At 38.7% G+C, this 14553-nt stretch overlaps 1 protein-coding gene across 1 annotated transcript in view; it reads left to right on the top strand.

Moving 5' to 3' along the window:
- The first annotated feature begins 322 nt into the window (after window positions 1-322).
- Window positions 323-14553, top strand: part of ITK (IL2 inducible T cell kinase) — an 89035-nt gene continuing 74804 nt past the window's right edge. Inside the window, exon 1 of the mRNA XM_007946406.2 lies at window positions 323-460. Coding sequence (XP_007944597.1) covers window positions 323-460 — 138 coding nt within the window. The remainder of the gene's footprint in view (window positions 461-14553) is intronic.

Below are 14553 nucleotides of genomic sequence, written 5' to 3'. Positions count from 1 at the left end.
TTAAACTCTAGTCCTTAATATGATTTTGAGTCTAAGGTTCTTCAAATATCTTTTCCAAACTATGTAACAAGTGGTATAAATTTTTTTACATATGACTCTTTTGTGAATTTTGAAAGGATGTGGTTATAGCCTTTGACATCAGAAGGGAAGCTCTGCAATGCTGACTGAACCTTGATAGAAAGATAACACTGGAGGCAAGTTGCCTTTGAACAACTCTCAGAAGGCCAACTGCCTCTCCATCATATTCCTTGCTCAGAAGCTCTTTCCTCTTGCTGTGCTAAGGGGTGATGCTCAAGGCACATCACTTTTCAAGAGTAAGATCATGAACAACTTTATCCTTCTGGAAGAACAGCTCATCAAGAAATCCCAACAAAAGAGAAGAACCTCTCCCTCGAACTTTAAAGTCCGCTTCTTTGTTTTAACCAAAACCAGCCTGGCATACTTTGAGGACCGCCATGGGGTATGTGAGCCCTTTGTTTTGTCTTCCTTTGAATAATATTTTGTATTTAGACTGGATAGTTTATGAAGCTGTACATGGAATAAAATAGAAAAAACGGAACACAAACGTGCTGGTTATAACAACCAAAAAGTGCCATAAGAGTAATCAGAATGGAATGTGGAACGTCAAGAGGTGAGGTGGTTATACTAGATGATTTCAAATCTAAAAAACATAGAGCTGTAAGTTTGTCATAAGCTTTCCTCCCCCCCTGCAGGGCTAAGCTCAATTTAAAAATTTTAATAACATTACATATAACAAATACTTTGATTGGAGAGAACTTGAACTTCATTTGAAATATATTACATGCTATGGAACATAAATTCATAACAGACTAGTATTTGATGGAACCTGCAAGGTTATATAGACCAGTTGCTTTAGTTTACACTGGAGGAAACTGGTACCTGAAATGATTATGTGCTGGATCCAGTGGCTCTGAGCCTTTGAGTAATTTGGCCATATTTTACAGCTATTAGGTGGTAGAGCCATAATACAACCTATGGGAGATAGAATCAGTATTTTCATCAATTCAACTCATTTGTCTCAACAGTCATAGTTCACCTGACATCTTGGAATAATATTCCCTGAGCATTTAATTATCTAAAATGTTGCCCAAAATTTGCAAGGCACAATGGTAAACACCTTAACTGGGAATCTTCCCAAGAGACTAGTATAATCAAGTAAAAAGTGATCTATAGTGCAAACTAGAGGTTCTTATCCATAAGATAACAGCTGCTTAGCTAAGTCAGACTTTTTTGTATATCTAAAGGTACTCTCATGTTCCAAAACATCATTAATAAGAGCAACGTGAATAATTATAACAATGTAGTTTGGTAGAAAAAACATTGAATCAGGGATCCAAAGACCAAACTCTACTTTTCACTAGGTAATTGAGCCTGAGCAGAAGTCTCCACCTTCCTGGCTAAGGTTCTTTCTTTATAAAATGAAAAGACTGGAAATAATGACCTACAAATTCCCTTCCTTCTTAAAAAATTCTTTGGTTCAATTAGCACTTCTCATTGTACTGTTTTTCCATTATTAGGGAGATAGGGAGGGGGCTGTCACCTTTATTTTACTGAAGGAAAAATAACATTAGCTGCTTAATGGTAAGGTGGAGACAAGCTGCTCTCACTCTTTGCTGAGTTCTGACTTAGTGGGTTTGGGCAGGTGTGTGGGGTCTTTCGAGAGCCAGGCTCTGAAGCATTCAGTGACATGGAATCTTGAATAAGGCCAGATGGTTGTATAGAGCCTATGGGTGTCTGTCCATTTTAAGTAGCAGGTGAAATAATATTCCCTATTTTTTAGAGAGGATAAGACTTGCTCAACTCCTTTTCACAAAACTAGATACAAGCCATTCAGCAGATTCTTACTGGTAATAATCAACCAGTCAATCAGAAAACATATGGTTATTACTGATTAAGTCTTAGGCCCCTTTGACAGGTACTTAACAAATCTTTGTTGACTAAATTAATAGCAGGCCAGTAGCCAAGTTTTGATCTTAGATGATTCAACATATAACCCAAACCAAACCCTACTTGCTGTCATTGAGTTGATTCTGACTCATTGTGACCCTAAAGAACAGAGTAGAACTGCCCCATAGAGTTTCCAAGGCTGTAAATATTTTTGGAAGCAGGTTGTCATATCTTTCTCCCACAGATCAGCTGGTGGGCTCGAACTATGGACCTTTCACAGCCAAGCTCTTTAACCACTGTGGTTCCTTGATTCAATAGATAGAGCTGATAAATCACATGACATTGGTCAATTTTTTTCTTATTGTGAATAGGCCATTTAAGGTTCTTGTTTCATATTGCAAGAATCGTCATGTGTCTTAAATATTCTTTTTCAAAGTCCACTTTACAGTTGTCACCATTTTTTTCCCCTGACTCTACATAGCATCATCTCATTTAGTTAGTACTGATTATAATTCCTGAGCAGCATAGCTGTTTGTGAATTGTTTTGTTCTGAATTCAGTGCAGTATTATTTGTAAATAATCATAAAACAAATTACCTTGACTCAGAATTTTGGTTGTAATTTTTTTTAGACAATGTTATGGAATCATTCCACTTCACTTGAGCATTATGAAAAATTCCAACATCATTCATTCATTCTGGGTGTGGGTGAGCCCTGCACTAAAATATCTAAAGTTTCTAGGATATAGAGAATACATGAAACAGCATCAAGTTTATTGTTTTCTAATGACTACAGTCCATATTTATAAATGACTAAAGAAAAAGCATTTCTTTAAATATTATAGAAATTGGTTAGAAATTTAAAGTTAAGATAAATGAGTCATTACCATTCATATTTCTGTTTATGTCCCATTGTTTAGGGTCATTGATTTCACACAGGAATGCATTGTGCACCCCCATAAATAACAAAAGCATTATATTTACAAGAAGAACTTTTTATTTTTAAATTAAAGCCTTAGTCTGCTCATCTGTAAAGTGGGTGTGATGATAGTACCCCCTTCATGGTAAAATGGTAAAGTGAAGACAGATAATGTATTTAGGCTGATCTATTTGAAATTACCACTGTGTAGATAAAAAGTGTTTTGGGTGTAGGCAATTCCATATCGTTGTTGTTGCTGTTGTTAGGTGCCCACGGGCTGGCTCCGACTCATAGTGACCCTATGTACAACAGAATGAAATACTGCCCGGTTCCATATAATTCAGCTTAATACATAAGTACAGCCAGTCCTTGTTGTTCTGTTTTGTAAAATCACTGTGAGCACTGAGTTAGTGACCAGCTATAACTCATGCCTGAACGAAGCTTATTTAACACATGTATTTTCTCCAAAAGGCACATCACAGCCTTTTTGCACTTAGGAATGCTGGATAGCACTTTAGCAGTAAATTTAAGGGCCATTTTACATAGCGAAATCACCAATAAAACACAAATATGCAGAAAACATGATATTAAATATACCATGAAAAGGGTACTTGTTTGCCGTATGAGAGTTGAAACCAGAAGGCAGCACATTGCATTGTTCTTGCCTTGCTCTTTAGCTGAGACTGTGTATGATGAGAGACAACATTTTTCACTGCTCAGTTCATGTCTGCAAAAGCACCACAAGTATTGATTTGGGGGTTACAAATTTGCAAATATGGACTATACAAATAATGAAGACCAACTGTACTTAGCATAGGTCCTGCCACCTAGTAAGGAGAGGCCATTATTTGTATCATCCCTGAAGAACTAGTAGTAGGTTGCATAGCACATTCATTTTCAAATGAAGGGAAACGTTAAAGAATGCTTCAAAGTCAAGCTAACAACAGGTTCCAGTCTTCCTTCTGTTCTGTCACTGAAGACAAGTTTGTGGGGACAGACATGCATACCTCACCAGCTATGTGAAGGTAGGCCTCTCAGGGTCTTGGCTTCTTTTTCTCTTTCCTCATTTGAAATTGTAGTTTTAACTATCTGTGATTCCATGATAGTATATGAAAACTACCCTTTCTACACACAGGTATACCTCATTTTATTGTGTTTCATTTTATTGAGTTTTGCAGATACTGGGTTTTTTACAAATTGAAGTTTGGTGGCAACCCTGCATTGAGCAAGTCTAGGGGCACCATTTTTTCAATAACATGTGCTCACTTCATGTCTCTGTGTCACATTTTGGTAATTCTCACAACATTTCAAACTTTTTCATAATGCTATTGCATACTTAATAGACTACAGTATAGTGTAAATATAACTTTTATATGCACTGGGAAACAAAAAAATTCGTGTGACTCACTTTATTAAGATATTTGGTTTATTGCGGTCTTCTGGAACTGAACCCACAATCTCTCTGAGGTATGCCTGTACTCAAGAACAAGTTCCATAATTCTGCAAATTAAATATTTTTATTCTAATTTTTAATTCACATGCCTACTGTCATTATAATGGTGATTGAACAAGCCTCTTATTTTAACATGGATTTAGTACTGATGTAAGATGCCTGTTTCCCCTATTGAGGTGTGCAAGTGTTTTCACTCTGCTGAAGCAGTGCACCAAAATTACTCTAGAAGAGCCAGAAAGCAGCACAGAGTGGGCAGGGGGTAGCTTATAAGCAGGTGTGACTTCAGATGTTACCCTATGTTTGCCAACTTCTTTGAAAAGTGGTCTCAGATGGCTGAAATTCTTTAACAGAGGATAGTGAGAGGTAAGGACGCAGTGGTGTGCTGGTAAATGCTTATCAACCTTGGGGGTGGGGAGAGAAGAGGAAGTGTTAGGAGCTCTGAATCATAGTGGTCATTGATTTCCCTGGTGTCAATACTCCCACCATGGTATTTCAACGAACCAATGTGACATCTACTGGCTCGCAACATTCCTGAAAATTTAGCAGTTGGCTCTTGTAGACCAGCACAAGTCAGATCCAGCACACCAATAGCAGCTTAAATCCTTGGAGAGGCAGTCACCAACTGAACAACAAATAGGTAATCCCTGATTTATGACAAGGTTCCATCCTGATGACTACTGTGTTGTAAGTCAGTTCTGATGCAAGTCAAATACCTCATTTTTTTCATTATTATCACCTTTTAGTATCAATATCTTTATAAACCCAAACTTGTCTTTGGAGGTTGGAATGAGAATGATAACATCAGGAAATTACACACTGAAATGTTGTATGTAGTACATATTACTGATGATAAGATGTGCAAAAAATACAGATGGTCATAAGCACAGTTCGTCATAACTTGAATACATCGCAAGACAGGGACTGCCTATACCTACACATGACTTATATCAGATCTTGTTCATGGGATAAAGGAGAGAAACAGAGGACTCCTTTCTCTGCTTTAGAAACATTGCATAGTGGTTAAAAACACAGTTTCAGTGTCAGACAGATTGGGGTGAAAGACCTGCTCCATCACTCTAGAGCTGTGAGACTTAATGATGTCCTACCTCTAAAAAGCTATTTACATTTGGAAAGCTGAGTAAATATTCTTTCTTGATGTTATTTTCCTTTAACTAATTGGAGATTGCCATTATTCTAATAACAATAGTAATAACTAACATTTATTGAACACTTCCTGTGAGTCAGGCACAGCATTAAATGAGAATCATTTCCTTTAATCCTTACAAAAACCAGTTCCCATGGCGTTGATGCTGACTCATGATGACTCCATGTGTGTCAGAGTAGAACTGTACTTCATAGTGTTTCCAATGGCTGGTTTTTTGGAAGCCAATTGCCAGGCCTTTCTTCCGAGGCACCTTTCTGTGGTCTTGAACCCCTAATTTTTCAGTTAGAAGCTGAGCACGTTAATGATTTGTACCACCTAGGGACTCCTATCCTTATAGCCACCATGGAAATTTTTGGGAACTATTATTACCACAATTCACGAAGAAGGAAACTGAGGTAAGTAACTTGCCTGGGGTCCCATATATCTCCAGTGCCTACACAGCCCCTCTGATAAGTGACGTTTATTAATACTACTAGCAGTTGTTACTCATGGGTAATCAGGGGCTCCATGGGGTTATGACAGAGTATACAATGCTCTCTTGCTCAGAAGTCCTTGATGGAAAGGGCAATCTTGAAAGTCAGCACCCCTGTGCCACACGTGTCTTCCCCAGTGAAGGATATCATGAGCTCTATAATTTCCACATATGATCCAGAGCAACTCTTTGCTTTCCGTTCACTTCACGGAGCCTCAATATGTATCCAGAAAGAAATGAGAGCTTTGACAGGCTTTGCCTCCTGAAATTCCTCTAATACCTGTTCATTTCCATGATTGCCTTTCTGATGGAAGCCACCAGCATCTCTCACCTGAGATTACGACAGCCTCCTAATGGTCTCTCTGCATCTTGTACCCCTGCTTTCATTTTATTCTCCACATGGCAGCCAGAGTGCTTTTCAAATGCTCACTCAGCAACTGTTCCCATTGCCCTGAGGGTGGACACAAGAGTCTACTGCATAGACTCCTTTGTCTCAGTTGATGCCAATCTTTCTCCTATCTTTCTAGGCTTCAACCATACCAGATTTTCTTCAACCTTAAGGCCTCATTTTAAATGTCACTTGCTTAGGGAAGCCTTCTGTGATTTCAGTAGACTAGGTCATTTCCTACTGCTATGCAGTGCCATACAGCATGCACCCTTTCTTCCAGCACGGGACAAAGTTGTAATTACCCATTCATTGTTTTATCAATATCATACACACACACTGCCTTAGACTGTAAGCTTCATAAAGGCAGGCACCCATGGAAGGAACCAGTTTGTTAAAGATGGTGTCACCAATGTCTAGGACAGTGCCAGATATGTACTATTCACTCTAATTATTTTGGAAGGAAGCAAGGAAGTAGGGAAAAAGGAAGGAAGGGAAGAAGGAAGGAAGAATGTGAGGTATATTCCAGTGGGAGAGGTTAGAGTTACATAAGTGAACCCCTAACCAAGTAAGTTTCAATGCCAAATAAGTAGAAAACAAAGAATTAAAAAAAAAAAAAAAATTCCTGGGTATCCCCAAAACCCATTGCTATGGAATCAATTCTGGCTCATAGTGATCCTCTGGTAAAGAGTAGAACTGCCCTGTAGGGTTTCCTAGGCCGTAAATCTTTACATAAGCAGACTGCCATATCTTTCTCCCATGGACCAGCTGGTGGGTTTGAACTACTGACCTTACTGTTAGCAGCCAAGTGCTTAACAACTTCAGTAGCAGTTCATGGCCTAGCCTTGAAGGAAGAAGAGGGAGATTCAGGTGGAAGGAATTTTGAGTTGGATCAGAGAGGGACATGTAAGAACCAGCAGGCAGGCCAGCCCTCAAGACCTCAATTGCTTAGAAGAGAACAAAACAACTCTTGTTTTCTTTTTCCCTCCACCCTACCATATACTTCATTCCTTCCCTCTTACAGTTAACTAACCACTTTGCAGATAATATTCTGGCTGAGGCTACTTGAGCATTTTTGCTTGAGACTTTCACCAGTCATGGTCTCTCTCCACTTCATTCTTACATGATTCAGGAACCTTCTAGGTCATTCTCAACTATGACCTACAAAACTCTTTATCCAGTGGTCCCAGCCTACTTTTCCCGTGTCATTTCATACCACACTTCCCCTTATCCATGATGCTTCTATCACTTCTGCTTTCTTTCTTCTTTCAAAGCCCTATCTTTTCTAGCTCTTTCCTGTTTTTAAGCTCATGCTTCTGCTAAGGGCCAGGAATAGAGATGAGGTTTATGTTCTCATAAGCTTACATTCTCATGAAAGAGACAGACAATAGATAACAAACAAATAAAAACTCACTGCTGTCAAGTTGGATCTGACTCATAGACACCCCTCCTTGGGTTTCTGAGGCAGTATCACTAAGGAAGTAGATTGCCCAATCTTCCTTCCAAGGAGTGGCGGGTGAGTTTGAACTGCCAGCCTTCCAGTTAGTAGTCAAATGCCTTAGGCACTATGCCTCCAGAGCTCCCAACAAACAAATATAAATATATAAATACATAGGCAGATGCAGACTGCAATAGGTTCTATGAAAAAAACTAGCTAGCAGGCTGGGTTAGAAGGAGGGATGGTCAGAGAAGAGCTTTATATCTAGAAGCTTGAAGGATGAGAAAGAGCCAGTGAAGTGAAGAGATGGGGAAGAGCATTTCAGGCAGAGGAAAGAACAAGTGTAAAGAACTTAGGAAGAACTTTACACTTTAAGTGTAAAGAATTTAGGAAGAGGCTTGACCTTTGTGAGGAACGGAGACTCAAACATACAGGGCTCAAGAGTTGAGGCTTAAGATAAGGGGGCAAAAGCCAACATATGTGGACTCTTGTGGAGTTTTGATTTTTATCCCAACTGTAATGCAAAGCAAGATACCCTGGTTGTGCAGTAGTTAATGCTCTGCTGCTGACCAAAAGTAGGGAGTTCGAATCCATCAGCCACTCTGTGAGAGAAAGATGTGGCACTCTGATTCTGTAAAGATTTATAGCCTTGCAAACCCTAAGGGGAAGTTCTGCTCTGTACTATAGTGTCGCTATAAGTCAGAGTCGACTCTGCAGCAATAGGCTTTGGGGTATAGTGAAGAGCTACCGAAAGGTGGAAGCAGGGGCATGATCTGCTCAATTTTACGTTTAGAAGGATTGTTGTGACAGATTTGAGGATAGCAGATTACACATAAGGCAAGAGTAGCAGAAGCTAAGCAGCAGCTTCTGCACTGGCTAAGAATTAATTAATTCTTCAAACCTATTGTGTTGTATGGTACTCTCTGAGTTATTGTTCAGTTATTTTATGTTTTAACTTTCCTATAGTATCCCTCTTCTAGAAGGTACTGTGTCTGGGATTGTACTCCATGTTTTGATGGAAAAGTGTCTACTGCCTGGCTTAGTCCCAACACCAAGCTTAAGCAGCCTTTAGCAGCAGCAAAGGCTAAGAACAAAATAGAATTAAGTTAAATAAACCTTGATTATTCTCAAGAGAGCAGTAAACATTCATATACCAATTTTGTTATTAAAAAATTAATGAAACAACTATACCCAAATTTTTTTCCATAACTCTTTTGTCTAAAATCAATATACATTTCTCTATGAACACTGATCTTTTCTCTCATGTGAACATAACTTTCATGTCCTTATAATGCATAAGACAATTTTGCACTCTGCTTTTTCCATTTACTCTTCTGTAGACTCATTTTCATATATCTACATGGCCTCCTAAGTGATCATTTTCTCATATATGTGATTTTTTAATGGGTGAGTCATTTCATTTCAGGGATATCCTTATCTATTTTATGTACTTGGACAAAATGATTATTTATTATGTATGGTTGGACATTCATGTTGTTTTCAGGTATAGTGAAAACATTGGAAAAATAATAACCTACTTAACATAGGGATATTTTCTTTTAAAAATTGGCTTTTCAGCATAAAGTTCCACAAGTGATAACTATGTCATAGGATAAGAACACTACCTGGCCTCTATAGTATGTTACTACACCATCTTCCAAAGAGATTGAAGCAAACCATGAGGTCAAAAGTGGCACCATATTTGTTACTGGAACCATTAGAGAAGATTCTGTTTCTAAGAAGAAGCTAATAAAAACAAAATAATTCTATTGTTATGATGATTTTCAGGTGTACTATCTTTGTAGGCTGTGAACATTATAGGAAGAGAGAGGGAAAATACGTAATAGTTTATAAAGGATTGAGATGATTCCATTTAAAGTTAATGCTAAATACATGTTAAGGAGTTCTCGTGGCACAACGGTTAAGAGCTCAGCTGCTAACCACAATGTTGGCGATTTGAGCCACTAGCCACTCCATAGCGAAAAGACCTGATGATCTGCTCTTGTAAAGATTAGAGTCTAGAAAATCCTATGAGGAAGTTCTCATCTGTCACATTGGGTTGCTCTGAGTTGCAATGAACTGAGGGGCACACAACAACATATGCAGGTAAATGAGTCTTCCATCTATGTAGTACAATGTAAGAAGTGCCAAAAATCCTTCCACTTGGAAAAATATTGATCTTCCTAATTGATAATCTTAGAAAATCTAAAAAGTTTACATGAATGATTTCTTTGGGTTAGGTCATCATGATGGATTGAATTTTGTCCCCCCAAAATATGTGCCAATTGGGCTAGACGATGATTCTCAGTGCTTTGGTAGTTACATAATGATGTAATTTGGCTATTATATAATGATGTAATCATCCCCATGATGTGATCTGATGTGATCAACCAATCAGTTGTAAGGGGATTAGGGTGGGATGCAACACCCTTAAGCAACCCTGATCCATCCAATGGAGGGAAGTTTCCCTAGGGTGTAGCCTGGATCACTTTTTTCTCTTACAAGAGATAAAAGCAGAGAGGAGAGACCTCGGTACCACCAAGAAAGAAGAGCCGGGAATGGAACATGTCTTTTGAACCCTGGGTCCCTGCACTGACAACATCCTAGACCCAGAGGAAGACTCATGCCAAGATAAATGGAGATCTCCAAGGGACATCAGGTCCATAGCTGTGGAAAGGAGACAAGGACCATCCCCCAAAGCCAAAAGATAAAAAAAAAAAAGCCTTCCCCTAGTGCTGAATTTGAGCTTCTAGCTTCCAAAAATATGAAAGAAAAAAATTCTGTTTGTTAACATTATCCACTTATAGTATTTCTGTTATAGGAGCGCTAGATAATGAAGACAGTCTTCAAGCATCTTTACCAAGAAGTAAATCAAATACCAAAAGAATATCACATAAGTCATTTTGGGCTGCTCCCTAGAATTCAGTCTAATTTTAGACAAGGCCTAAGGTACTGAAAAGGAGCTCTGGTAGTGCTGTGGTTAAGGCATTGGGCTGCTAATCTGAAGGTTTGTAGTTCAAATCCACTAACTGCTCCATGGGAGGAAGATGAGGCAATCTACTTCCATAAAGATTTACAGCCTTGGAAACCCAGTGGGCATTGCTATGAGTGTGAATTGATTCCACCACAGTGAGTTTAAGTTTCAGGCACTGAAAGTCTCAGAAAGATTGTAATTCTAGAAACATGGGATGTGGTGAGGAAGTAACAAGACAGCTGAATAGAATGGAGACTTGGCACTTGTTACCTGGATGACATTGGCCGATTCCTTACTTTCTCTGGGATTTCAATTTCTTATCCATAAAATCAAGAGATTGGAGTATGTCAGTGGTTTTCATTCTTTTTTAAGGAGTGAGGCTTGCTTTTGGAACAAAATATACATATGATTCACATTCCTTTTTATAAAAACAAAAGTGTGATTAAAGTGGAAACATGGAGGCTGCTCAGAACCTTACCCCTAGGGACCCCTTAACCTTCAAGGATCACCAGGGTGACTTCCAATTATGACTCTGATCTGCCCAAGGTGTCAATTGCAATGATATATTCAAAGAATAAGAGTCAGTTTAGAAATTAACTTTGTCTCTAGGCCTCATTGTCCTTATCTCTAAAATGACAAAGTTAGATTCAACAATCTCTGAAGATCCTTCCAGCTCAAAAAAGAGGAAACTATAAGATTGTATCTCCCTGCTGATGATACCAGGAATTCCCAGAAAGAGGTGGATATTAGTAAAACATGGAAACTTTCCCAGGAAGTGATCCAAGAGATGATTAATAACTGTGTGGCTGATGAAATAAGCACATTGTCGGAATCCAACATGGCATCAAGAATATGTGAAGGCAGACATTAAAATGTAACCAAAGTCAAATCTAAAATGATAATAGTCAATATTTAATGAGTTCTTGCTGTATTTCAGGGGTTAAGTGCTTTACACATATTATATCATCAATATTCACAATAAAACCACATGTATTAGGCCCTTTCATTTCATTACAGATGAGAAAATGGAGGCTTACAGAAGCCAATTATCATTTACTAGGTCACACATATGGGATAAATATCAAAAGTTGGTTGAAATGATCTTCAGTGGGCATTTTGAGATGTAAGGTTCTTTGTGTAGAAGTCTTGTCACAGAAGCTGTGGTCCCTGACAAGGGAGAGTTGGTCAAGGATGTGTTGTGGGTTTCCACCACTATCTAATCAATGTCATGAATGGGGACCAGCAGGAGAGTTCCAGTTTTTCTGAGTAACAGCAAAAGCAACATCATCAACAACAATAATCACCATCACAGCTAGCAGTGGACAGAATGTTTTTCTATGAATTTTTCTCACAAATTCTTTGAACTAAGTAAAAGTAAAATTCTGTTTTAGGGAGGAGGAAATTGAGACACAGAGAAATTAAGTAATTTGCCCAAGATCACAAAAGTGGCAAAAAGTGTGAAAGTGACACCTTGCCAGGAGAGGAAGTAGTTCTCAGTGCTTGGATTCTGCTCATTATGCAACTTTTTATATATCTATTTGGTTGCCCAAGTAGAATTTTCTTCCATGAGAATACTTTCAAAAGCCAGTACAAGCATCGTGGCCATTATGTCCCTTGTTGCTAGCTTGTGAATCTAGACTCTTGTGATGTTGTAGAATATGTTTCTGTTCACCTGGACTCAGTGGGCTGACAAAATTGAATTTCTTAAGTTTTAAGCTGAGGATCTGTTCCTGTGCCTGGGGTTATTAGCTAATAATAATAATCACACTAAAACCAATTGCTTTCAAGTTGATTCCAACTCATGGTGACCTTATATGTGTCAGAGTAGAACTGTGCTTCATAGAATTTTCGTCAGCTAATTTTATGGAAGTATACTACCAAGGCTTTCTTCCAAGGAAACTCTGGGTGGATTAGAACCTTCAAACTTTTGGTTAGCAGCTGTTCTGGTTACCTAGTGCTGCTCTGAAAGGAATATATACCACAAATGGGATGACCTTAACAAACAGGAGTTTTATTCTCTTACAGTTCGGAAGGCTAGAAATCCAAGTGCAAAGTGCCAGGCTCTAGGGGTTGGGTGAAAGCCCCTGGACCCTGGGCTTCAGCTCTGCCTCTTGCTCCTGGCCCACTGAAGCTAGAGGCATCTCTTCACTCAGGCAGCTACTGACTACTGAGACTAACAAGCCCAAGGTCAACAAATAAAATGGCACAGTCTCAATATTACCAAGCCACATGGCAGGCCATTAAATCCATTGTAAGTCCCAAGGTCAGCAGACTATGGCAGGCTGCTGAACAATGACACAGCTACATGCAAGGTCCAAGCGTGCCATAAGCTAGAGACTGTTCCCAAAGCTGCTGCTTATATATGGGAAGCAGACCACATACCCAAAGCAGCCACTCAGTTGCTGTGAGAGATCCCACCATGGAGCTGATTGCCAGTCTCATCATGGGGAATAACTACCACCAGCTTCCCAGCCACTCAGTCTAACCCAACCAAGTTGACATACAATTTTAACTACCACAGCAGCCAAGCATATTGGCCATTTGCACCTATCCAGAATCTTCCAATAATAATAATTACATACTTTCGGGGAATAATTCTGGAAATGCTATACCCTGAATGGAAATGTAAGAAGGGTGGCCATATAGAGGCTATCATTCAGCCCCAGGGTCCCAAAAAAGTATTGATTCACTGATACCAAACCTCATCCATCTCTACATTCATCACACAGTAGCCAGTTTCATGCAATGATCTAACTTAGTAGTTCCCAAAATGGGGTATCACTAGGATCATAAAAAATGGCAATGGGTAAAATATGCTTTTGACATGTTTTTAACTTAATAGTTATGTGTTTACTAAAATTTTTATTAGAAAATAGTGGGATTTAAAATTTATTGTGTTGATTAAAATTTCCTTTTAGAATATACTTAAGTGAAAAATTAAGTCAATGAAAGAATAATATTAATATTGAATATCATTTGATGGAACCAGACTAGAGCAGATATTGTAACAGTGGGATCAAACAACTAAAGCCTGGGAACACTAGATTCAAGGGATTGCAATAAGAATCATGACTCATGATTCATGACTGTTTGCTTTTAAATAGTTCGGACAGTGAAATATAACCTCCACTTGCCATTTGAAGGAATCTCTGAGTGGTGCAAATGGTCAACATGCTCACCTGCTAACTGAAAGATTAGAGGTTTGAGTGTACCCAGAGGTGCCTCAGAAGAAAGGCCTGGTGATCTATTTCAGAAAAATCAGCATTGAGAATCCTGTGGAGCACAGAAGTACTCTGACACAAATAGGATCACTGTCTTAGTTATCTAGTGATAATAGAAATACCATAGTGTATGGTTTTAATAAATTTATTTATTTGAGAAATTTATTTTTCACAGTGTTGGAGGGTAGAAATCTGAATTCAGAGCACAGACTCTAGAGGAGGGCTTTCTCCTCGTCTCTTTCCAAATCTGTGGGCCCACACCCTTGGAAATGTCCATGTGTTTGTGCATTAAACTTCCCCTGGGTCTAGGGGGTTCTCAGTGCCAGGTTGCTCTCTGCTCCCAGCTCTTTTTTCTTGGTGGTGCTGAGGTACCCGTGATGTCTGCTTGCTTGTTTAATCTCTTTTATATCTCAAAAGAGATTGACTCAAAATACATCCTAATTCTGTAGATTGTATCCTACTTCATTAACATAACTTCCTCTAATCTTACCTCATTGGCATTGTAGAGGTTAAGATTTACAACACATAGAATAATTACAAAATGAAGGATAAGTACATAATACTGAGAATCGTGGCATAGCCAAATTGATCCCTATTTTTTGGGGGGGCACACTTTAATC

Source organism: Orycteropus afer, unplaced genomic scaffold, assembly GCF_000298275.1.
Source record: "Orycteropus afer afer isolate SDZICR_OR568_19922 unplaced genomic scaffold, OryAfe1.0 scaffold00160, whole genome shotgun sequence".
Taxonomy (NCBI): Eukaryota; Metazoa; Chordata; class Mammalia; order Tubulidentata; family Orycteropodidae; genus Orycteropus; species Orycteropus afer.
Note: the sequence above shows the minus strand (reverse complement) of the source record. Positions and strands in the feature narration are given on the sequence as shown.